This window comes from Aethalodelphis obliquidens, unplaced genomic scaffold (assembly GCF_003676395.1).
Source record: "Aethalodelphis obliquidens isolate GAN/ISIS:26980383/991018 unplaced genomic scaffold, ASM367639v1 scaffold86, whole genome shotgun sequence".
Classification (NCBI taxonomy): Eukaryota; Metazoa; Chordata; class Mammalia; order Artiodactyla; family Delphinidae; genus Aethalodelphis; species Aethalodelphis obliquidens.
In genome coordinates this window covers 1,873,018-1,899,446 of record NW_020838030.1, presented here as the reverse complement: position 1 = coordinate 1,899,446, position 26,429 = coordinate 1,873,018, and the positions used below count along the sequence as shown (strand labels likewise).

General features: G+C 50.9%; 1 protein-coding gene across 1 annotated transcript; it reads left to right on the top strand.

The window, feature by feature from the left end:
* Positions 1 to 11,293: 11,293 nt before the first annotated feature.
* TRH (thyrotropin releasing hormone) lies at positions 11,294 to 26,164 on the top strand. The gene is given in 4 exon segments (XM_027093854.1): positions 11,294 to 11,328; positions 23,331 to 23,764; positions 24,774 to 24,995; positions 25,665 to 26,164. Coding segments are annotated over 4 exon segments (1,191 nt in total).
* The last annotated feature ends 265 nt before the right edge of the window (positions 26,165 to 26,429 follow it).

Here is a 26,429-nt window from a genome sequence, read left to right as displayed (position 1 = left end):
TCAGCACGTGTTAGAGAACCCACTGTTTGCGGCCAAGCCAGACTTGTCCTGGAGCCTGGTGAGAGAGACAGACAGTAACCTCTCACAAGCAAATAAAGGAAGATGCCAGCTGGTAGGAATGGCCACACAGATCAGAACAGTGTCATGGAGTCTGCATGCTATTCGGAGAGCAACCAGAGACCACTGGACGTCTTTCAGCAAGAGTGACAGGGTCTGCTTGACACTTTAGGAGACCACTCTGGCCACCTTGGAGAGAACAGAGGGCCTCACCTTTGTTCACTTAGAAAATAGGGGTTGTAGACTGTGTACGTTAGGGAAAGGTGAGGATTCAAATAATTCATATTCTTGGAACAGTGCCTGACACACGGTAAGTGCTTTGGAAATGTTAGCTTATTAGTAATTACCTCTGGGGCCACGGTGGGTGTAGCAGAGTCTGAGAACCAGCAGGGCTCAGTCTCAGCCAAAAGACTGGCCCCTGCTCATGGCCTGGCTGGTTCAAAAAAACCTCAGAAGGTTTAATTCACCACCAACAAAATTGCAGAATGAGCCTTTTAAGGCCATCCAATCCAAGTCCTCTATGACCATTTTGCAGGTGGGGAAACTGAGGAGCAGCAAGACACTTACCCAAGTAATAAATGGGAGGCAGCATTAAGAGAAATATTTGGGAACAGACAGATGTGGGCTTGAAGCCCAGCTGAGTGACCTTGGGTCAGTACATCTGCCTCTCTGGGCCTTGGGTTTCTTTCTTTTTTTTTGGCCATGCTGCTCGGCATGAAGGATCTTAGTTCCGCAACCGGAGATCAAACCCGTGCCCCCTGCAGTGGAAGTGCAGAGTCTTAACCACTGGGCCTCCGGATTCTTGTCTATAAAATGAGTCATCGCTGCACCTATGGTTGAACATTAAATGAGGCTCTCTAAATGCTTATTAAATGTCAGCTCCTGTGTCACATCGACATTATCATGAAACATGGGCGCTTATGTGGTCATTCTGGAGGGAGGGGGCCTTCCTAGCCCAGGCCTCCAGGACCCTGGCCCGGGGGGGCTTCAGCCCCAGTCTTTCCTCCTAGTTCTGGCCCCGCACGCTATCTCCCATCTTAGCAGAGGCCCCCGCCGGCCTGGGCTCTGGTCCCACCAGGAAATCGATCCTGGTTGTCTGTCACTCACCTCCCCAGCACCACGGAGCTGCTTAATTGCATAGATGGTGGTGCTGTCGCCAAGGCCTCATTCGTCAGAGCCACGTGGTCACAGCCGTGCTTGGCTGAGAGGTACATTCATTATGCAGACAGCTTTTATCGGGACTTCCAGACGGACGGGCCGAGGAGTGCGGCGAGCAGGCGAGCTCCATCCCTGGGCGCAGCAGGCCTCTCATCCAGGCTGCTGATTGACGCTCACGTGGGCCCACTCTGTGCCAGGCAGCATCCTAAATGCTTCACGAACAACACCTCACAACAGCCCTATGAGGTAGGTATGTCCCCATTTTATAGATGGGGCAACTGAGGCCCAGAGAAGTGCAGTGATACGTCCAAGTTCGTTCAGATAATAAGTGGAGCCAGCGGCTCCAGGGTGGCCTCTCAGTGACACGGGTGTTGATAAGTATGACATCACTGGCAGCTTCCAGGTACTGGGAGTTAGCAGGAGCCAGGGGTGGTGCTAAGCACCTTTGCAGACCTGCTTTATTTTATTCCACTCGGACTCTCTGAGATAAGGATGAACAGCCCTTTTTATAAATGGCTGCGGAGGGTGGAGGAACTTGCCCATGACCACACAGCTGGTACAGGAAACAGCTGCTTTGTCTTGTTAAATGAGGCAGTTCTGGCTCCAAGCCTCAGCTTTAACCACCCCCTCTTGTGTGTGGCTCTGGTGAGGTCGCTGACCCTCTCTGGGCCTCAGTACACTTTTAATCCGTCAATGAGTCTTTACCAAGTTCCCGAGACTGGGGTTGGGGCAGATACAGAAGAGGGAGGGGACGCAAGTCTCTGCCCTGAGGGTGTCAGGTACCTACTTCCAGCCGCAAGGAGCGTGTCACCAGCGTTTCTCTGGGTGGGCACAGACCACCTGCAACACCGTGATGGGGGGAGCTTATTAGTAAGATGGTGTCAGTCCCAGAAATTCTGATTCAGAAGGCATAGGGTGGGACCTGGGAACCTGCACTTAAAGAAACTCCCACAGGCTGCATGGAAGCAGATTCTGCACTCTCCGCTCTTAATCAAAAAGGCTTATGAAGAGAAGGCATTCTCTATCCAAAGCCTCAAGAAGGTTATTTGAGTCATTTAACCAATTAATATGAAATTAAACAAGTTTTAAAAATCAGAAAAGTCATAAGTATACATACATGTTAAAACATTCAAACAGCACAGGAGGGTGAAGGAAGAGCTTCAGCTGCTCTCCCTCCACTCTGCATCCCCAGGCCTCTCACTGTTGTGGCCTCTCCCGCTGCGCAGCACAGGCTCCGGACGCGCAGGCTCAGCGGCCATGGCTCACAGGCCCAGCCGCTCCACGGCACATGGGATCCTCCCAGACTGGGGCATGAACCCGTGTCGCCTGCATCGGCAGGCGGATTCTCAACCACTGCGCCACCAGGGAAGCCCCCCTGCAGACACTATTGATCACCTTTTCAGAGCCAAACACTGAGCTGCACATTGGGGACAGCAGGGGACCAGACAGACACAGTCCCTGCAGAACCAATGACAATGACCTTGGCAGTTGAAGTTTATTGAATGCTTGCTTACGGGGGCCAGGCCCGATCCTGATTCTTATAACGGTGCTATGATTATTCTCCTTTTATAAAAGAGGAGAATGGAGCATTTTGTCCAAATCATGATATCCCAGACTTTGAGTTCAGCCTGTATCAGAAGCACTTGGATTGGCCATGTTGAAATGCAGATTCCTGGGCTTGCACTCACCTGCTTCCTGGAGCGGGGCCGGGAGCCTGCATTTTACGCACACACCCTGGGAGTCTCTGACCCCTGTTTGATTTTGAGAACCACTGCCCCAGCTGTCCTGGGAGGTGGCAGGATGAAGAGACCACAGAGGTGGTAGGACTCTGAAGAGGGAAGCAGCCCCTGAGAGGGTGCACCCAGGGCGACGGTGCCGAGTGGGGTACGTTCACCTGCTGCGTATCTCTCAAGCTGAGCCTCGTCCACGTCTAACCACCCCCCGACCAAGGCCGCCAGCCCCCAGAAATCTCTCCCCCTCCTTCCCAAGATGTGCAATTATCCCAGCCTCCAACCCCCAGGCAATCCCAGCTGCTTTTTTTATATCTTATTAGTCAAGTGGAACATTAATTAAATGTGAGAATGATAGACCCAGAGATTAAAAAAAAAATTGTAAAGCCCAAGAAAGAAAAGAAATCCATTCACAGGGCTCTGTGGTAGCTGGAACCCTTAACTTTGTGACAGTGAGGAAAGCTATCACCCTGATGTTCGCACTCTGCCAGGTGACTCAAGGTAGCACCTTTAGGGGTGTGTGTGGGGAGGTGGCAGGCATGGAGACGGTGAGTCCAGGGAGCCTGCAGAAACCAGGGCTACCCAGGCCACCATGAGGCTCTGTGAGGGAGGGGCACAAGGCGGGCCACCACACTGGGAGAAACCAGACCCCATGGGAAAAGAAGTCCAGCTGCCTCCCTTGACCCCATCCTCACCCTCCTGCTGGCTTCCCCTAGTGAGCTCCTATTCATTCTTCAAGGTCCAGCCCAAAAGTCCCTGCCTCTGGGAAGCAGAGTTAATCGTTGCATTTCCGGGGCTGTGGCAGCACTCGGAGCAGCTCCGTCACAGTTCAGGTTCCTATTCCCATGTCTGTCTCCCTTGGGGTCCTCAGAACAAGGCCTGGCCCTTAGCAGGTGTTGATGACCATGTGTTTTGGTAAGACATGGGGCTGGAGCTGGTCAGTTCTGGTTCCAGACTCCTCCTTTCAAATTAAGTGTTGTCCCAACATCCAGCCAGTACAGAACAAGTAGACTAGAGTTGTGTGGACTTCTTTAAGTAACATTCAAGGTCCTTCGTGACCTCAGCCTTACCTCCCTCTTCAGCAGGTCTTCCCAAGCATGTTCCTGGGCAACCTGCGTCCGAATCACCTGGGGCCCCACCCTGGACCTACCGACTCAGAATCTCATGGAGTTTGAGGAGCCCCAGTCTGCAGAAGGCACTGGGCAGTGGGACGAGATGGTGATGGGCAAGGTCGCTGGAAGCCAAGTAGACTCACCTCTTGCCAGCCCTCACCCCCACCCCTTTGGCAGTTCTCCTTTGCCAAGCAGTACAGTTATCTAAATTAAACACATTGCTCCTAATGAAACAATGAGAGTTATTACACACTCCGCTACCTCCTAGCAAAGCCTTTAATTGACTCAGCCACCCCAAGAAGGCACCGAGAATTGGAGTGTGGTCCACCCGCACCCTGCCAGAGGGGAGGGGCTTGGAAGCTGGAAGGCAGCTCAGCAGAGCCTGCCTACCTGCTTCGTTCACCGAGGTCCTAGAGCTGCAGCGCCCGCCCTGGGGGGACTGGGGTGTGAGGAGTTCAAAGTGGACCCATGGAAAAAGTGGACTCTTCTCTAGCCTTCCTTCCTTCCTGGCTTTGTGAACAAACACCGCCATGGCTGGGCAGCTGGGGGCTTCCCAAGCAGCCCCAGCCTGAGGCTCGGGCCGCCCCTGGGCTGAGTGACAAGATGCCCTGCGTGCTCTGCTACGTGCACCCTCACACGCTCACACCTTTTCCCGTCTCTGTCCCTTGGCAGCCCCTCCTCTCATTCCCCCAGCTAATAAAATCCAGAGTCCTCTCTAAGACTTGCTGTAACCATTCCCACACCCCCAGCAGGAGGAGCTTGCCCTCCCCGTGCTCCCGTGGTAACTTACAGGGATCCTATGAGACGAAGCTAACACTTACTGAGCACTTACTGTATGCCAGGCCTCTGATTCCTCTCTGGACTGTCACTGCAACAGGCCTTGAGGCCCCAGTCTTTCCAGCCTGGGGAGGGAGTGGAAGAAACGGGGAGAGGGGTTTGGGTTCCGAGGTGACCTTGTGAGGTCCCTGGGTGCCCCTGTGTGGTGTGAGAAGCAGCAAAGCGATGCCCACATTCCAAGAGACATGGTGTAGCCCAAGAGGCCCAGGCAAGGGGATCTTGCAGTGAGGACCCAGGGGTCTCAGACCATGTAGACCGTGACTACAGAGCACATGGGGACAAGGCTGGCGCAAAGGAGAGAGTGTGTGGAGGATTCTTCCAGACGGCCACAGGCTGGCCCATCCCCCAGGCTCATGTTGTAAGATGTCAACACCTTCCATGGAGAGGGGGACCTGGCTTCCCTCCCCTTGAGTGTGGTGTGTGACTATAGCATAAACATGCTTTGTGACTTCCAAGGCCATCATAAAAAGTGGCACAACTTCGGCCCGGTTCTTTTGGGTCACTTGCTCTTGGCACCCGACCCCTCTGCCGTGAGGGAGCCCAAGGGGCTTGGAAAGGCCACGTGTAGGTTTTCTGGGCCACAGACCCAGGTGAGGTCCCAACCAACAGCCAGCATCAGCTGCTAACTGAGGGAAACTTCAAGATACCTCCAGCCTCAGCCACTGTCTGACTGTAAGAGCACAAGAGACCCTGAGCAGGAACCACCCAGCTGAGCCCAGTCTGTCCCCAGAACTGTCCAGAGAATAACAGACTATTCTGTTATTCTGTCAGTTATTGTTTTAAGCCACTAAGTTTGGGGATGATTCCTTGTGCAACGATAGAAAACCAGCGCAGGGACTTCACTGGTGGTCCAGTGGTTAAGACTCTGTGCTCCCAATGCAAGGGGCCCGGGTTTGATACCTGGTCAGGGAACTAGATTCCGCATGCAGCAACTAAAAAGATCCCACATGCCGTAACAGAGATGTGGCACAGCCAAATAAATAAATACTTTTTTAAAAAACAGAGAGAGAGAATACCAGCACAGATGGGGACTCCTGGGATTGAGTAGTAGGGGTGGGAGATTTTGAAACGACTAAGATTAAGCTTCCACTTCTTAACAGAAGAGAGCTTGCGATGGAAATGAAGTGCCAATCTGGAGAGTCAAAATTTTTGCACATTTAGTGTTCAGGCTTTTAGACACAGAAGTCATATCCTTCATGCCAGCTGTGTGACCTTGGGGAAGTCACTTTCCCTCTCTGAGCTTCAATTTTATGAAGGACATGATGTGCTTGGCACTTACCTGGCTCTCCATGTGTGCTCATCCCTGCTCTCACCTCCACAGGGGATTGGGTGTCCTGTACATCTCCCTTGCCACCCTCCATCTCCACTCTCAGGTCATGCTGCTCCTGGGGACACACACACTCCCCCTCCTGCTTCCCTTGGTGCTGGAGTGAGCTGTGAGCCAGGCGATTGATAGCCAGACCTGCCTGGATGAGTTCTCTGCTCGTTACAAGGGCCTGCCACCTCTGCCTCCCTCCTTTCCATCTCAGCAGGTACCTGATTCAGGGCAGGAATAAAACAACTAGAAATCTCTTTCTCACCCATCCCCCTCACCCCATCTGCCCAGAGCCAGAGACCTGGCTGCTTATCCTGGCCCCCTGTGCCAGGGCAGGGCTTGGATGGAGACATAGACCTTCTAGGGGATTTTGAGGCTTCTGGCCATTTACCTCTCCCCCGGTCATTTAGCCTAAAGGTTTACCATTAGTCCAGATAGCAAGACCTGTTTACTGAGCATCAGCTGTGCATATATATATATATATATATATGTCAATCATTCCCAACTGAATCTCTGTGATAGGCACTATGATGAGGTCAATTTGATGGAGGAGAAACCGAGGAGCAGATTAGTCAATTTTCCTGTGGTGCAGTTGGCTAGCATCAGGCCCGTCTGACTCCCAAGGCTCCCTACACTCAAGGGCTATCAAAATAGCCTCCAAATTCAAGCACCATCTTGTCCAGAGATCAAAGGAAGAAATCCTGTGGTTCTGATGACGAGATAGGCAGACAGGGACCGAGAATGGGAGTGTGGTCTGCAGATAAACAAATAAACCTATTTGTTTATTTGAGGACCTATTAAGTACCAGGCTCTGTTTCAGGGGAAGGGATAGAGCAATAAACAAAAGGAAATCCCTGCCCTCACAGGGTTTGCAATCTAGTAGCCCAGGGAGGTGACGTCACTTGTCTGAGGCCACACAGCCTGCAAGTAGCCATATCTGTGGGCTAACCAGAAGCAGGGTGGAGGAGGTCATGGGAAGAAGTCCCATATGATGACCCAGGGTCAGGCCAGCCAAAGCACGGAAAGCAGGAACTACTTTGACAACAGACCAGCCAGAGTTCCAATCCCACTACTGCCACATCCTCACCTTGCAACCTGAGCAAGTCACTTCACCTCCCTGAGCCTCTGTTTCCGCCCAGGTGAATGGGGATGGTGAGGTCCATGGTGAGATATTTGGGAAGGTGAAATGAGAGCTGGCAAGTGCTTGGCACTGGCTCATCCTCTTCCCCTTCCAGTGAGGATTTCAGGCCTCTTCTAATTCCTCTGTATGGGCCACCTTGGCCTTGGTCGACCCTCATGAACTTGGAAGAGATCTGAGCATACTATGGCCTAATCAGCCACCGCTGCTTCCTGTATACTTTCAGCGGTTCATTCGTGGGGTCCTGGGGCAGAAGGTGGCAAGGCCTTGGTGTGGGTAGGCAGATTAATGGTAAAAAGTTACAACACACAAAGCACAAATTATAAAAGAAAATATTAAAAAGTTAACTCCATCAGTGTGTGGAGAATAGATTAGAGGAGGGTGCATCTGTCAGCTATTGCCACAATAATGCTGCATAAAAAACCACCTCCAAACTCAATGGCTTAAAACAATCATCATGTATTCTCACAGGCCTGCAGTTGGGCGGCTCTGCTCCACGTGCCTCCACAAACCAGTTGAGGGATGTTCTCATGTTGATGGCAGAGGCACAAGAGGGCAGGTCCCAGGCTTGGAACTGACCCACTTCTGCTCTATTCCATTGGCCAAAGCAAGTCAATGGCCAAGGCCAAAGTTAAGGGGCAGGGAAATCCATTCCATCCATGATGTAGCCTTGGCAAAGGTGTGGCTGGAGGAAGGGGAGAAGAATTGGGACCAACTCTCAGTATACTGCAGGAGGAAGTGGGGAGTAGAGTATCCAGGTGAGAAGCCTCTGCAGACCTCCAGCTGAGCAATAATGATGACACGGACCAGAGTGGTAGCAGTGGAGGTGATGAGAAATATCTCTTGGGTGAATGAATGTTCATATACCTTGCTATGGTCTGAATGTTTGTGTCCCCACTAAATTCATATGGTGAAATCTAATGCCCAGTGTGATGGTATTAGAACGTGGGGCCTTTGGTAGGTGATTAGGTCATGAGAGTGAAATCCTCGTGAATGGGATTAGTGCTTTCATAAAAGAGACCACACAGAGCTTCCGTGCCCCCTTGCACCATGTGAGGACACAATGAGAAGTCTGCAGTCTGGAAGAGGGCCCTCACCCAACCGTGCTGCCACCGTGATCTGAGACTTCCGGCCTCCAGAACCATGTGAAATAAATTTCTGTTGTTTATCAGCCACCCAGTCTGTGGTGTTTTACTATAGCAGCCTGAACAGACTGAGACACTCCTTGACCAATTAATGGTCACTCCTGAGAATTAAGCTAAAGACATAATCTAAAACATGAAGATATTTGTGGCAGCATTGCTTAGAATAATGAAGCGCTGGAAACTATTTAAATGTGCATGAAATGTGACCCCTGATCTCTAGGGCCTTAGAGAGTATAGCAGAAAGAGACTGGGCTTTGGATTCAGATAGACCTGAGTTCAAATCCCAGCTCTATCACTGTTGAGATAGGTGACCCTGGGCAAGTCACTTCACCTGTCTGAGCCTCAGGTGTGAAGGAAGGAAAGGAAAACGTAACTTTGTTGAACAGGAAAGAGAGAGGTCACTGGTGTCAGGAAAGGCCTCCCGGATGAGGAGGGCTCAAGTGTGGGGGAGGGGGTATGGTTTGCAGAGGCAGAGGGAGAAGGCAGGCACTCTCAATGGAAAGGATGACACGACTAAAGGCTTGGTGGCAGGAACGACGTGGCACATCTGGGGAAGCGGGAACACTGCAGGATTGGAGCTGAAGCTCCAAGAGAAGTGGTGGAGATGGGGTGGGGTACGGTTGAGGGGCACGACTGCAAGAGACTCTGAATTCTGGGCCTGGAGACAGAGGATTGGGGGGTGGGGTTGAATGAATTGTAAGTATGACCCCACTTTGGGCTTGACCCTTGCTTAATGGGCTGTAATCCAACAAGTGCCTCTCCTGGGAGAGTCCCTGTTGGACCACTAGACACCCTTTTGTTTAAAATACGGTTTGCTATGATCTTATGGAAAAAACTGGAACAAACTTTTTGGCCAACCCAATACATAGTCCATTATGTTGTTAATGGACCACCTTTCCTTTCAGTTTTAGGGAACCAGCAGAAATTGGGTGCCCTGCCCATTAAACCCCTTACTTTGGCTCTTGATATCACTGTCCCGGTTAGTCTCACAGTGTGTCTCTCTGAATGTACAACTTTGTGTGTCCATGTGTATCCTTGATGTGTGTTCCTGTGTGTGGGACTCATGTCTCTCTGTGTCCTTGTGAGTGTCCCTGTGTGTGTCTGTATGTCTTTGGTGTCCTTGTTTATGTCCCTCGGTGTGTACCTGTGGGTGTCTGGCCCTCTTGGTGTCTGTGACTCTGCATGTCTATGTGTGTCCCTACTGAGTGTTCTTGTGTGTCTGTCTTCATGTCTCTGTGTCCTTGTGTGTGTCTGAGTCTCTGTATTAGTCTGCACATGTGTTCATCTGTGCGTTCTGAGCGTGTGACATTTTCTCCACCACCTTCCCCACGCCCCACCTCCTTGTCCACTCTACCCCATCTTAGGAGCTGGCAACCCTGACCTCTGTCCACCATGGACTTCTGTCCACCTGGTGGCTGTGACCTGGCCAGTCTCAGCACTCAGTCTTCCATCCCAACCCCAGTGGAAGTGTCAGACTTTGCAAAGGGTGCTTGAAACCCAAGCCCCCATCATCCTAACCGCTGATGTGTGACTCTCTGGATACAGACTGAAAAATGACTGGTGATAATTGCAAGAGGAGGGCGTCTCTTTCTTCTAGACTCCAGCTAGAATTTATTAAATGTTCTTCTTACAACTTCTTTTCATTTCCCTACCTGTTGGACTCAAGTAGCTCATCAATCACGGGACGTCTTCGGTGTGAAGTGCATCCTCAGTGTTCCCACTCGACATCCGGCCCTGCCCATTCCTGCAGAGCAGGGAGCGCCGTGTCCCATTTCCATTCTCAGGCTGCGTCCCTGAAAAGACCAAGCTTATCCTTCATCAGAATGTTCTCATCATTGCATTCCTCTCTCCACACTGAGGAACACTGACTGTGATTGCAATTGGAAGAGGGGGGCTTGAGAGCACGTTTATGGGGAGGGGTCTCCAAGTTTCTTATCAGCAGGGCATTCTGAAACCCCTTGACTGGATCTCTCTATTTGACCATCTGGATCCACTCTCCCAACTGCCCCCCCTGCTCCGTGCTTCGGAAACCAGCCTTCAACAATGGCTTCCTTGGCCCCTGGTTTACTTTTGGGTTCAGCCAATGGCGAGTCCCAGAGAAGATCAGAGGTTGGGAGAAGAAAGAGGCCGTGGTGTCTAATCCCCTGGCTTCTCTCTGTGGGGTCCCTGAACTGAAGGCTACAACTCCTGCCAAGACCCTCTCCATCCAGCCCCTTCCTTCTCTGGGCTCTGATGACTGCTGCCTACTCTCCCCTTTTAGGCTCAGAGGTACTATCAGGTGTCCTCCACCTTCCCTGGGTGCAACACTATCCCTTGTACACTTTGCCCATATTTTTATAAATATTCCTTTTATTGAATTATCCTCAGACTATCCAACTAGAAGATGCCATCTATTTCTTGGCTTAACTCTGACCTATACACTTTTTCTACCCAGACCATAAGCAGATACACTTCTGTTGTTTTAAATTTTTTTTTAATTAACTATATTTTTTTCTGATAATAGAAGTGCCCATTGGGGAAAAGTCAGAAAATAAAAAACTATCAGCCGCATAGCACAGGGAGATCAGCTCGGTGCTTTGTGACCGCCTGGAGGGGTGGGATAGGGAGGGTGGGAGGGAGGGAGACGCAAGAGGGAAGACATATGGGAACATATGTATATGTATAACTGATTCACTTTGTTATAAAGCAGAAACTAACACTCCATTGTAAAGCAATTATACTCCAATAAAGATGTAAAAATACAAAAAACAAAACAAAAAAACCCTATCATTTTCCAAATACCTGCTCTGTTTCAGGCAAACATGGTGCCGGGAACATTCCACATCACCTCCATGAGGTATGTTTTACTACCCTTGTTGTACAGATGAGGAACCTGAGGTTTGGAGAGGTGATGCTACTTGCCCCAGTCACATAGCAAGGTAGTAGTGGGCTGAGGAATGGAAACCAGGTCTATGATATTCCAGAGTGCTTTGTGCAGCCCTGCTCCCCTCCTCAGAAGCCCTTGTTTATCTGAGCATCATTCAAAGTGTCCTGAATAGCTCTCTGGTCCCAAAACCAATAAAGGAAAATCTATTTGCTGCAGCCAGCTCAGTCCTCAGAATAGCCCTGGAGATGAGGGCAGTCTCGGCCTTTGGTATGGCCAGACCCAGGATGATTGTTATGGACCGCTCTGGCTCACCTCTCCACCCCAGCTGTGGGCTAGTGTTAAGAGAAGCCCTTCGTTGTTATCTCTCCCCCCAGAACCCAAGTCCTAGATCTGCACCCACAAATTACTCCTGGATAATTGTTGATAGAGGAAACAAGTGCTGAGGGCTCAGTGGGTCTGCAGGGAGGGAGCAAGTCTCCTGCACTTGGCCAGCTCCACTTCCCCACCTGCACAAGGTGACCTCTCCTGGTGCCTTACCGTCTTTTCTCAAGCTTTTCTAATATTACCCATTCTTCAGCACCCCAATCAGCCCCATCTCACACTTCAAATTTGACTGAACATCTCCAGTCCATAGGGGCATCTTCCCATGAGACACATCATTGGTGCTATGTGTCTTGGCACGTAATTGTTCTCTAGTTGTTTATACTGTTTTTGTCTTATCTCCCAGTTGCCCTAGGATCTCCATAAGGCAGGAAACCAATTTACTTCTATCTCACTCACTTACTCATTCACAGATTTACTCACTTATTTATTCACTCCTTGACTCACCCATTCATTCATTCACTCAATCACCTAAAACTTTATTATCCTTAAAATTTTCTGGTCTCCCTTTGGCTACATACGAATGAGACCACTGGAAATGACCCATCTTTTGAAAGTGCCGGTCAGATGTTGTCCACAGGGCCAAGCTGAGTCCCACAACCCTGACCTTGGGAGCACAGAGTCTTTTTTTTTTTTTTTTTTTTTTAGTACTTATTTATTTTGGCTGCACTGGGTCTTAGTTGTGGCATGCGGACTCAGTTGCAGCATGCATGGGGGATCTAGTTCCCCAACCAAGGATTGAATCTGGGCCCCCCGCACTGGGAGCACGGAGTCTTACACACTGGACCACCAGGGAAGTCCCACATCATTCAGTTTTTATGAGGATTTAACATAATAATGCATGGGAAAAATAATTTGCATAAGGACTAGCATGTAGTAACCAATTAGTTGGCTGAAATCTTTTTATTATTATGAGTGCTCAAGCATTATTTTCATCTTCATTTTACAGAAGAAAAACTGAGCCCTAGAGATGTTAAGTAGTGTACCTAAACCCCCCTCCCCTCCAGTGAATCAGTGGCTGAGCTGGTACTTGAATGCACGCCTCCAGAGTCTGAGGCAAAGGCTAAGACGGGGAATTTGCTCCAGTGCAACATGGTCCCTCTTTCCTGTCCTGGGATCCCTTTACTTTTTTTTTTTTTTTTGCGGTACGCGGGCCGCTCACTGTTGTGGCCTTTCCCGTTGCAGAGCACAGGCTCCGGACGCGCAGGCTTAGCGGCCATGGCTCACGGGCCCAGCCGCTCCACGGCATGTGGGAACTTCCCGGACCGGGGCACGAACCCGTGTCCCCTGCATCGGCAGGCGGACTCTCAACCACTGCGCCACCAGGGAAGCCCCCCTTTACTTTTTGAGTTTCATCTGTTGTCATTAGGTTGCAAGTGACAGAAAGGACAGCACAGACTGACCAAAACAGAAAAAGAACTTATCAGCTCTTCCAGTGATATGTTCAAACAGTGTCATGAGACACCAATTTACTTCCAAGTTCTTGGTTCAACTACCTTTGTGGTGGCAACATTCACAAGCAGAATCTTTCCATCAGGTGGTAAGTATGGCCCCCAACAGTTCTGGGCTTACGTCCCACAACCCCAACCTGAAAAGAACACCTCTTACTTTTAGTTTCAGTAAAAGTCTCAAGTGTGAGTCTCATTGGCCCAGCTTGGCCATACCTCTGTCCTTGAACCTGGGGCGATTCACACCCTGATTGGCCAGGCCTTGGTCACGTGGGTCTCAAGGTGATGCTAGCCCTACCCAAACCAACAGGCCCGAGGGCAGAGGAGGGTGCTTCTCCTCTGTAAACCTGGGGTCCTGTCATAAGAAAAAAGGGGACCGGAGCTGACCATTTGAATATAATAGCCGCCTATACAAATGAAATAAGACTTTTTTTCAAGTTTGTGAGAATTATTTATGATCATGCTGAGAACATTTTTGGCACACCTTTGGGCCCCTGCATGGGATTTTTTGTTTTCTTGCTGTCCTTGACCTCCATTTGACCCAGCTGTATCCCCTTACCCTTCCCAATCCTCAGCATTCCTCTTCCCTCCTACTAGCTCTCTTTCGTGAAATCACAGCAGAATCTCGAGAGATCCTAGCACAGAAGAGGAGGCCTTATCAGTCAGGATTGCAAACAGCAGACCCCAACTCTAGCTAAAGGGGGATTTATTTCTCAGCAGGAACACTAAAGGCTTGAAGCAAAAAGGAGGGCCTTGGAGGGTCCAGGCAGCAGAGACTTTCCAAACATCCTATCCCAGCACTGTCGCTGCTACTGATATGAATGCCTCCCTCTCCCCAAAAACTCTGCCATCTCTCCACCCAGGAGTCCAAGTCCCAGGAGAGACTGGGTTCCACAGGCCAAGCTTGGGCCACATGCCTACCCCTTGCACTGAGACGGGGTGGTTTGGCTTGTATCCCATCAAGGCCACGCTGGATAGGGATAAGGCAACTCCCCAGGAGGAAAGAAGGCTCCTTCTGCTTACTGGAAGTCAAAGGATGGATACAGGAGGCCAAAGCGCAATGGCGTCCACTCCAGACTCACAAGTGAGTTCTCATGGGGCAATGAAAAGGAACACGACTCTTAGAAGGGGCAATGGGCATCTCCTTGGGCCAGAGTAACCAGAAGTCTCCGTCAGCACCTGCTGCGGCCCTCTCCCTTCGTCTGTTGTCACCCTGACTCATGGCCTAGTGTTAGTAGCAGATTAATACCTGCTCCCCGACTTGCAGTATTCAGGGTTCAGACTCCATGTATTTTGAGGACAAGCTCTAATTAGCCAGGAACATTGGGATAGAGGCTGCTTGTGGCTGACAGCAAGATAAACATACCTAAATGGCCAAGGTGATTTGCAGTTGGTTTTCATTTTTCTCCTGTAATAGGAGAAGTGATGGCAGGGGTGGGGGCTTGTTATCTCTGGCAGGCCTGATGGATGATGAGGTGTCTCACCACCAGTGATGGTGGCTCACAGACAGCAAGCGGTTTATCACCCATCCCCACCCCACCCCGCCCAAAGCGCTTCCGTCCTCATCAGAATCAGCAGCCTGAGAGGATCCGAAGATAAGCTTCATGATATTTCAAAAGTCAGAGTCTCACTCTTTATTATGGGCCTTGAGACATCAAATAATACTCCCTTTAATGTGGTGAGGAGAAGAGGTAAACAAAACATCAAATAAAATTCTGTAAAAGGAAGAAAAATTCTCCGTATTCGTCAGCATCCTAACTCTAGCTATTTTCATCTGGGTAGATTCCCTTCCAGTGGGATAAAGTGGAAAATCTTTGGAATAACGCAAACCTGAGTTCAAATCCATGTTCCTCTATTTCCTGGCTGTGTAACTTTGAACAAGCCACTTCACCACTCCGAGCCTTGGGTTCTTTAAAGAGGCAGAATAATTTTGACCTCATAGGACTGCATGCATTAAATGAGAAAAAACGTGTGCAGGGCACCCAGGCGTTGGTTCCTACACACAATCTCTTTCTGCTGTCCCTCTCCATATTCATCTCCTCAGCACCCACTGTGTGCTAAGCTCTCTGGGAGATGAACACACTCTGTCCTCAAGGAAGTTCCTTCTGTTACATTGACACATGTTAACTTACCAGACTAGCTAACAAAGAACAGAGAATGAAAGAGTAAACAGGTCAGTGCTGAAGGAGGCAACGAGGGTGGCTTATTCACAGGAAGAACGTTGGATCTAGAGCCTTGTGCCTTCATTGGATGGGCTCACCAGGGACCAGCTGGACCCTAGGATGATCACTAGACCCTGTCCCAGACTAGGCCACAGATAGGTGTGCAACACATGTGCACACTGACCGGTACACCTGGGCACAAACACATATGCATACATGCACACCATACAGACAAGGACTGCACATATATACATATACACACTCAAGGTGTACGTGTGGTGCAGAGACATGCACGTAAACACATATGTGTATGTGCTCCATGTCACCTAAATGCATCAGATAACACTCCAGAACCGCCCACGTGCATCCAGCTCCATGCCAGCTCTGTCGCTGGCGGCATCTCAGCAACCACCGGGCCCTCCCTGAGCACAAGCTCCATTCAGCAAGCTCCAGCTGGGCAGAAAATTGCTCTTTGGAAACAATCTGGACCACACAGATTTGCAATCGGCCTCTCGGCAGGAATGTAAGACCTCATAGGGGCACAGGGCCTCGGCTGGTGGGGCTCAAGCCTTCAGCTTGTCAGTCTAGACCGTGAGTGCAGACTCCTGGACTGGCCCTGAGCCCAGACAGGACAGACTCTGCCTGGCATCTCACAGTGAGTGGGAAACCTCAACAGTCCCTGGACATTATCCATCTCTGGACCATGCTGCTCTGGCGAGGGGAGGTTGGGGAGAAGTTGTCCCTGCTCAGGAAGGGAAGAAAAGCAGGTCCTCGAACAGCGTGGGCTCACCTGTTTCCAGTTCTGCTTGTCCTGATTACCCCCATTCTCCTGCCCATCCACCTCCGGGAAGCTTGCCCTGATTGCTCTTGCCTTCGGGTCACCTCCAAAACTGCTCCCCACCATGTTTGTTCCTCCTTCTGCTAAATGTCTTGACCCTCTCGTGCGTGTCCAGAGATGATGCAGGGAGGCTGCCTTTGTGCCACCTCAGCCCGAAAGACAGGGCCAGGCATCTTGTGCTCACCCTCTCTGGGCTGAACGCATTCATTCATGCAGTCAGTCACTCAGTAACTCTTTACCAAGTGCCAGCTCTGTGCCAGAAACTGAAAACAGCAGGGAACAAGAAGCTGTGCTCATGAAGCAAGGTTCTGGTATGGGAGGCAGACAATAAACAAGGGGCAAGGAAATAAATACCCGGTGGCACTTAAAGATAAAGGCTGGCAAGGAAGAGAAAGCGAGGTGGGCACCTGTTTCAGCCAGGGTGGCCAGAGAAAGCCTTCTGGCAGGTCCTTTCATCCAAAGTAACTCCAAGTCTTGTCCAACACGCCATCCCTGACCCTATGGGCTGGATCTATGGCCCCACTCCAGGGCTTCTGAGCACTTGGTACCCTGCAATGCAATCTATGTGGACACATTCTCCTCCCCTCCCAGACTGCTAATATCTTCAGAATAGTGCTCCTTTCGGGATCCTCTCAGTGACCCTAACAATCAACACATGACTTGCTTAGGAAATGTTTATTAAATGAGCAAATAAATGGATGAATTGATGAATAGGCATTTGCAGTAGGCGCTAAAGCTTAAGTAAGTGGCTCTCAGGTGACAAGGGGTAACATGGAGGTGTGAAACTGCACAGCGTATCTGTAAAATGGGTTCCATTGCTTGATGTGGTGGGCGGTGTCTGGACATGGAATAAAAGGAGAGCTGGAAGGGGAGGAGCTTAGATTGTGCCCAAATTATAAAGGGTCTTGAATGCCAGGCTAAGAATTTAACCCTACAAACAGAGAGAACCATGTAAAGTTTACCCTTCCCTGCATTCTCTGCGTGGAGGTGGCACTCAATAAACGTGTATGGAATTGAAGGGTTCTGGACAGAATGGACTGAGGTAGCTCTTCTTTGCCGGCAGCTGTGCAGTGACCAAGGGTGGCTTAAGTGGAATAAAAATAGCAGCTGTCAGGAATCCTCCTGGCACTGAAATACAGCTCTTTTCCCATCATGGTGTCTGAAATCCCTCCATTAGAGAGTCATTTATTAGGGGCTTAATGTTTTGGGGGAGCTGGGACCCCCAAAGTTTCCAGAAAAGATGATACTCATATTTTATGTTTTTTATTCAATAAAGTGTTTATTGAACACCTACTATATATCAGGTCCTCTTCTCAGTGCTAGGGATAGAGCAGTGAACAAAATAGACAAATATTTTTAAAAAGTCATTTATGGGGCTTCCCTGGTGGTGCAGTGGTTGGGAATCTGCCTGCCAATTCAGGGGACACGGGTTCGAGTCCTGGTCTGGGAGGATCCCACATGCCGCGGAGCAACTGGGCCCGTGAGCCACAACTATTGAGCCTGCGCGTCTGGAGCCTGTGCTCCGCAAAAAGAGAGGCCGCGACAGTGAGAGGCCCGCGCACCGCGTTGAAGAGTGGCCCCCACTCGCCTCAACTAGAGAAAGCCCTTGCACAGAAACGAAGACCCAACACAGTCAAAAATAAAAAAATTTAAAAAATTAAAAGTCATTTATGGATTTTATGATGCATAGCTTAGAAGTTTCTGCTGTACGGTCCTCACTGTAGAATGCTGGCCTGGGCTTTCTCAACATTGCTTTTGTTGAGTTCAGAGTAGACGATACTCTTTTAATGGCAATTTGCTGTTAACAAAACCAGAACAAGATCCTGGGGGTAAGGTAGGACGTGGGGTGGAAGGCTGAACCCACTCTGCCAGCCAGAGTTTGGTCATTTCCAGCTCCTTTAGAGAAAACCCTGACCCAGGCAGCATGAAGGAGAGACACTGCGTAGAACAGTGGTCTTGAGGTTGTTGCTAATTCACTGAGGGACTCAGGTATGCCTTTCCCCTCTCTGAGTTTTGGTTTTGTCATCTGTGCAATGGGGACACAGAAGACCTGTGTTGTCTTATTATGTGTATTTTTTTTGTTTTTGGGGGGTTCTTTTGGCCTCGCTGCATGGCTTGTGGGATATTAGTTCCCCGACCAGGGAATGAACCCAGACCCTCAGCAATGAAAGCGCCAAGTCCTAACCACTGGACCACCAGGGAATTCCCTACCTGCGTTTTAAGAGATAATACAAAGAGGTCATAGGTACCCTTTCCCCAGCTTCCCCTAATGGTTAAAATTGGAAAATTATAGTACTATATTCCAGCCACTGACACAATCCACTGAACTTTTTCAGATTTCCCATTTTACTTGTACTCATGTGTGTGCATGTGTACAGACAGTTCTATGCAATTTTATCCTGTGTATGTTTTTGTATCCACCACATGGTGGCTTTTTAATTACAGAAAATGGTACCTTTTATATATTCAGTTCTTTCCTTTGTGTTCTGCTTTTGCTGTCAAAATAATAAAGGTGGGCTTCCCTGGTGGCACAGTGGTTGAGAGTCCGCCTGCCAATGCAGGGGACACGGGTTCGTGTCCCAGTCCGGGAAGACCCCCCTTGCCGTGGAGCGGCTGGGCCCATGAGCCATGGCCGCTAGGCCTGCGCGTCCGGAGCCTGTGCTCCGCAACGGGAGAGGTCACATCAGTGAGAGGCTCACGTACCGCAAAAAAAAAAAAAAAAAAAAATGATAAAGGTCCTCTCTTCCCCAAGATCATAAAAATTATCTCAAGGATTCCAGGAAGAAGAGTCCATTTAGTGTCTGTCTTTTCTCCGTATAAATTCACTCCAGAAACCCCCCTAATCAGATTCCATTGGAGATTTTTGACCCAGTTGACCGATGACTTTGCTGATGATGAATCCACTGCAAACTTTTCAGTTCTTAATTCAATCATGGATTTATTTCTTTATTCAACAAGTATTTCCAATATATGTCCAGGTGTCCAGCACAGTTCCAGCCCAGGCACACAGTGGGTGTGGGGCGGGGAGAGGGTCACACACAATAAGAGAAAGGGGGGAAGAGGTCATTTTAAAGCAGCGACCCAGCCGAACAACAAGTTAGGGTCCTCCTTTCTCTCTCATGGAGCTAAGAGTCCAGTCATTATATTGCATATACTTTTCTAACTTGGTTTTTTCTTCATCTGATGACAAAAATGTGCTTGATTTCAAGACCCTGCCTTCCCTGAGTTCCTCTGTCCTCCTCTCTCAAAATCCCTCTGCTCCCTGTTCAGAGATGTCCCACAGATATTGCAGGGTTTTTATCAACCCTAAGCTGAAGAAGGTCTGAAGCAGCCTCACCCAGCCTACCTTTTCATTTTTTAATGAACATATAACTTTGAGTGAGGCTGCTTCAAACCCTCCCAGGGACTCAATAGCCCTCCTTCAGGAAGACGTATGTGTGTGTGTTGGGGTGGGTGGCGGTGGTAGTTGTAGGCACTGGGAGTCAGAAATAGCATACAAACTCACCATTAAATTACCCCATTATTCATTTTCACAAGCATAGCCATATTAATTTGATAAGCAGCTACAGTTTTGAAATCAAGCACATTTTTATCATCAGATGAAAAAATAAAGCAAGCTAGAAAAATATATGCAATATATTGACTGGACTCTTCGTTCCATGAGAGAAAGGAAGTCCCTGATTTGTTGTCCTGGTGGGTCTCTGTTTTAAAATGTAATTTTTATCATTATTCAGGTGTGGTAAAGCCAAGAGATCAGGAGACGACTGTCACTGAATTACTCACAGTTCCCAAGAGGGGGGCAGACCACACCATGCAGGGCCGCAAGGGGAAGCACCAAGGTCCATCAGGAGGCAGAGGGACCAGGGAGTGGGGGAAAAGTGGGCAAGAGCCTTTATTGTGGTGTCTCGGGATGGAACAGGTGAAGTGGGGTAAACAGGTTTAGGATTGGCTAGTTTGAATAATACTAGTGAGCTCTGGGGCATCAGGGCTGTCCCTACTGGTCTGGCACCTGACCCTGGGGGATTAGGGCTCTGGATTGGTTAGTTTGTATGTGAAAGGTGTTCTCATGGGAGTTCTTTACTATCTCTAGGAACTGGCTACCCAGGGAGGGGCAGGCCTTCCAGAGTCAGCAAGACCCCAGAGGTCAAAACATCAGAAACACATCATTAATACAGTGCCCAAGGTCTTGAACAGGTCCTAGTACCTACTAAGGGCTCAGTGGATATTTGCTGAAAGAAGGAAGGGAGGGAAGGAGGAAGGGAGGGAGAAAGTTGGCTTGCTGAGGACACCTCAGATGCCTGTACTATCCTCTCTGGTCCCTTGCGCTATGTGGGAACTCCTTCCCCACGCCCCAGCCATCCAGGAACTCTCCTCCTAACAAGCATCTCAGATACCTGATTATAGAAATGCATAGAATGGGCTCACCAGGGGGCAATGTTCCAGCCACTTCACCCTCTGAGAGGCAGCTTTTCTATCCATCCACGCATCACTCCTTTCCAGTCTCAGACTCGCACAAGATTTTGTTGTTTTGTGTTTTGGTGCTGTTTGTTGGTTTGTGGATAGGTAATCCTGCACTTAGAAAAAATCCAAACACCACTAAGGGCTGCCAGTGAAAGCAAGCCCCCAACTGCCCTCCCCTTCTCTGGCTCCCCAGCTTGCTGGCGCTGTACTCTTGCATCCCTCCGGAGGGAGTCTCTGCATAAGAGCATCACGGTCCATCTCCTGCACCATCACACAGTCCATCTCCTGTACAAATTGTTCTCTTTTTCACTTAACTTCCCTGGTGGCGCAGTGGTTAAGAATCCACCTGCCAATGCACGGCACAGGTTCGAGCCCTGGTCTGGGAGGATCCCACTTGCCACGGAGCAACTAAGCCCGTGTGCCACAACTACTGAGCCTGCGCTCTAGAGCCCGAGACCCACAACTACTGAGCCCACACGCTGCAACTACGGAAGCCCGTGTGCCTAGAACCCATGCTCCGCAACAAGGGAAGACACCCAATGAGAAGCCTGTGCAGCACAATGAAGAGTAGCCCATGCTCACCGCAACTAGAGAAAAGCCCATGCGCAGCAACAGACTGAACGCAGCCAAAAATAAAAATAAATAAATTAAAAAAAAAAAAAATATATATATATATATATATATATATATATATATATATATCCTGGAGCTTATTCCACATCCACACATGTGACACTGCCTCGTTCTTTTATTTATTTATTTATTTATTTATTTATTTATTTATTTATTTATTTTTGCGGTATGTGGGCCTCTCACTGTTGTGGCCTCTCCCGTTGCAGAGCACAGGCTCCGGACGCGCAGGCTCAACGGCAATGGCTCACGGGCCTAGCCGCTCCGCGGCATGTGGGATCTTCCCAGACCAGGGCACGAACCCATGTCCCCTGCATCGGCAGGTGGACTCTCAACTACTGTGCCACCAGGGAAGCCCCCGCGTTCTTTTAAAAGCAGCATAGTACCCCATAGTTCTGGATGGGCCCTAGTTGATTTAAGCAAACCTCTCCTGATTGACAGACAACCAGGCTGTTTGCAGTTCTGGCTTCTATAAATCATGCTGCACTGAATACCCTGTGTATACAACATGCACAGGTGTGGGTATCTGTAGGATGAATTCTGGGAAACGCAATTGTCTTGTGGAAGGTACGTATGTGTTAAATTTTCAGGTTGCCAACGAAAGAGATGGTATCGATTTACACCTCCACCACTGTATATGAAAGATAGCAGGTCTATGTGTCTGTCTGATTTAATGCTTAGCTAGGGTGGCAATTCTTCAAATCCAGGGTCTGGCTGTGAGATCAAGCCTGGGGACATGAAGTGTGCCTGGGAGTTGGGAAGGTGATCAGGCCATCTCGCCAGACCTCAGTTTCCTCATCTAAAAACAAGGAGCGGACTATAGCTGGTGATCTGAAAGTTCCCTTCCACCTCTAGCCTTCAGAGTCTTTCTGCCTCTCCAGGCCTCTGTGTCCCGATCTGTAAAGTGGGACTAATAGTCCCTACCTCATTTATCTTGAGAGGTAAGGATGATGTAAGGGTGATGTAAGGATGCAGTGAGATGATGGAGGTACCTGGAAAGTTGGGTGCTCTGCCAAGGAAAGGAGTAACAATGAAACACTTTGGGTTCCCTTGTCAAGCCACCGGCGTGGCCTGAGACATACAACAGGTACTGAAAGTTTTAGGCTGAAGAAGTATCGTATGGGGAGAGAGAATAATGTTGAGACTGTCCAGAGGTAGGAGATGCCTTCACTGATGTTGTTCGCTCTGCCTAAAATGTCGTCCCCTCTAAATATGCCTGGCACACTTCTGTCTCTCCAGGAGGGACCAAGGAGCCTGGCACACTGTGGGTGCCCATTAAATGTTTCAGTACGGAGGCTGTGCCTAGTACTAGATGTGGCAACGCTCTCCTCCAATGCATCATCTGACTTTGGGGACTGATTGGTGGACAAGTTCCTCGGCATCTATGCTTTTCCCTGTATCCTCTCCCCTCTTTTGCCTGGGTGAGGTAGATCCAAAAACACTTCTCATCAGGGAGTCACAAACTCCAATGTTCCTCCTCCATGACTAGAGCCACACATTGGAAGTAGAAAGTGGTGGAGAGTGTAGTGACCAGGATCAGCCAGGCTCAGCTCCAGCTGGCTGTTGTCAGGAGGAAATGCAAGACCACATTTTCCCAAGAGATTTTCAAGAGAAGCCATAAATCCATATTTTTCCTGAGTTCTCCTGGTTTTAAGATGTTGGTTATTCAGATTTTTTTCAAAAAACACTATGGTACTCAAACAAAACCAGCTATGAACTAGTGGTAGCCCATAGGCCATCAGTTTTGGAACTCTGAAAACTGTCTCCCTCCCCCACTGTACGGATGAGGAAATTTGGCCAGAGAGGGGGAGGCATTTTCCAGAGGTGACAGAGTCCAGATCAAAGCCCAGGTCCACTTGTCCACTTTATTCATTTCTCAGTCTCTCCTATACTCTCCCTCCCTTCGCCGCCTCCCGTCTTGACTGCCTCTGTGTCTTTCGGTCTCTCTGGTGTGTGACTGCTCTGTATCTCTCTCTGTATGCATCTCTCGGTCTCTGTCTCTATCTCCGATTTTCTCCTGTGTGCATCTTTGTAATTGTGTGATTCTCTCAGCAACTCTCTGTCCCCTACACGAGTGTTCTCGAAGACCTTCGAAGCTGGGTGCAGAAACAACCCGCCACCAGCCCCCTATTCTGCCGCTTGTGCCTCCTCGCTCCCCCTCCCACCCCCCGCCGCCCCCGCCGCCCCCGCCCCATAGTTCCGGCGGAGCTGGCTGGCAGGCGGGCGGGCAGGCAGGCGGGCGGGCGGGGTACCCACGGGGCCGGCTGCCGTCAGCGTCCCTTCCCGGAGGCCGCGACCCCTCCCCGCTGACCTCACCCGCGCCGCCGCCTCGCGCAGATATAAGCAACAGCCCCGCCGAGAAGCTGGCAGCCGGCGTCCCGGGTCCTGCGAGCGCTCCCCGACTCCTGACCCGCCCACTCCAGACCCCAAAACTCCGGATCGGAGCCCAGGATCCCGGACCAGTCCGCGGAGCTCGCGCCGGGCAGGTAACTACCTCCGTCCCTTCTCCCCCGCAGGCCGCGTCTGTAGCCCTGGAAAGGGGGCCCTCCGCCCGCCTTCGGGTGCGCCCCGAGGAAAGCGGCGGCTTTCGAGCCCGGAGCGCGCCCAGGAGGGGCGCTGCGCTCGTACCCCCGGATCTTCCACAGCTCAGGCCGGGGCCCGATGGAGGCACGGCGCGGGCAGTGGTGGCGGTCCCTCCCGGGTGGGCACGCATGTCCCGGCCTCTGCAGCGCTCGCGCAGCGTGTCGGGGGAAGATTCGCATCCTGCCCCTGCCGGGGAGCCAGCTGGGGCAGCGCTGGGCAGGACATCGGCGGGAGATCTTGGGAGTTAGAATTCGAACCCGGACGTTAGAAACAGAATTTTCGCGGTGGAATCGAATCTCAGCCTTAGAATCTCACTCTCAGCGCTAAAATAGGATTTTAGAGGTGGAGTTAACGTTGAAATTAGGATTTTAGCGTTAGAATTAGATTCGTAGCCTAGCCATAGAATCTTAGCATTAGAAATAGAGTCAGCGTTGCACTCAGAACGTTGTAGAAGGAGTATTGGAATGAGAGCGTTGCGCTGGGAAACTTGGGGAGAATTTTAGCCTGCGACGCTGCAATTAGCATCCTGGCCGTCGGACCCGCGCTGCAGTCTTCGTGGTTACACTCCTGGAGAGTCAGCCCCAGCGCTGGTCCCCAGCTCCGCGTAGCCTTGAGAAGTGGCGGTGGCGATGGGGCTCCCACGGCTTCCAGGCTCGCGCAGGCAGAACTGAGCGCGGGCAGGCTCTCCAAGCATCCCTGCGGGTGAGGACGCCCAGGACCCGAGGCAGACCCTCCGGCTGTCCCCGCCCCGCCCCCCGTAAGGTGGCAGGTGGTCCTGCTCCGGAAGGGTGTTTGAACGGTTGGTTCCCCCTGGCCTAGGGGTTCCCCTAGGACGGGAAAACGGGCGATAGAATCGGCTGGGAGGGGAGCGCGGGGCACCTATGCTCTCTCTCCCTGTCCTCCCTACCCCAGGCGCCGCGATGTCCGGCCCTTGGTTTCTGCTTGCCATTGTTTTGACCCTGACCCTGACCGGTGTCCCCGGCGGCCGCGCACAGCAGGAGGTGGCCCAGCAGGAGGCGGCTATGGCCGCCCAGCAACTGGGCCTGGACGACCTCCTGCGGCAGGCGGAGCCCCTCCTCCTCCTCCGGGAAGACCTCCAGCGACTCCGAGAGGACCAGGAAGATAGCGAATCAGGTAAGGGGCAGGACTGTGTGGGGCTGCGGGTTGAGAGGAGGACGCCCGAGAGGTTTAGGGGAAACTCGGCCGCAAAGGGGAGGGAGCGACTTGGTCATTCAGCCTCTTGCCTTTCAGAAGCTCAGAAACTCCCACTGGCCACACCCTCGGCAGGTGGTGAGTTGACCCTTTCCTGGGACCAGATTCCTTTTCCATCGCAGTTTCAGGAATATTTCAGAGGGCAGACCTTCAGTAGGAAAGATTCTGTGCCAGGGAGAGAGAGTCTTTTTGTGTGTGACAGCGTTAATTACAACCTACTAGGCACGCATATGCCTGGCACTGTTCTAGGCACTTCAAACACCTTATCACACGATGGGATCTTCCTAAGCATCAGATAAGTACTGTTATTACCCTCCCACACCCCATTTTACACAGAAGAAAACTGAGGCTCAAAGAAGTTAAGTGAGTTGCTTACGGTCACACAGCTAGGGAGTGGCAGAGCTGAGACTGGAACCAGAGGCCATGCCCTTGACCATCTATGTGAGTGTCTATGTGTCTGTGAGATCTGAGAGGCAGGTGCAAGGCCATGAATCTGGGTGAATGCTGTGGGGATCTGCCTTGACTGGGAGGAATGCTGAAGTGGGCATCTAGGAGTCAGGAGGTCCCTCACTGGCCTCTTTCCTTCCCCAGAGTCCCAGATCTTTCAACCATATTGGCTCTCCAAGCGTCAGCATCCAGGCAAAAGGGAGGAGGAGTCAGAAGAGGGAGTGGAAGAGGAAGAGGAAGGAGGGGCCGTGGGACCCCACAAACGGCAGCACACTGGCCGGCAGGAGGAGGTGGCTGCATGGCCAGAGGATATAAGCCAGCAGAAGCGGCAGCACCCTGGCCGGCGCTCCTCCTGGCTTGGGTACACTTTCACCAAGAGGCAGCACCCAGGCAGACGGCTGGCAGATCCCCAGGCCCAAAGCAGCTGGGAAGAGGAGGAGGAGGAGGGAGAGCTGATGCCGGAGAAACGCCAGCATCCAGGAAAGAGGGCCCTGGGAAGCCCATGTGGGCCCTGGGGATCCTGTGGTCAAGCCAGCCTCCTGCTGGGCCTCCTGGATGACCTGAGCAGGGGCCAGGGGGATGAAGAGAAGCGGCAGCACCCTGGGCGGCGAGCGGCCTAGGCCAGGGTGCCCCTGGAGGAGTGAGCCCCGTTTCTTGTAAAATCAACTTGGGGTCTAAGAATGTCTTGAGCCCTGTATGCCCTACCCCTTTGTGACCCCCTTTTTCCGTCCTCCTTAGATGCCTGACCATACATACCTGAGCCCCTGGTATACATACACATCAAACCCCCCTGGCCTCACCCGCCTACTTCAGGGATGTGAGAAAGCCAGCCTATGAGTTAAAACCTCATATTACTCCACTTTGCGCCACTGGCAAGGGGGCAGATCCCAGAGTCCCTCTCACCCCCGC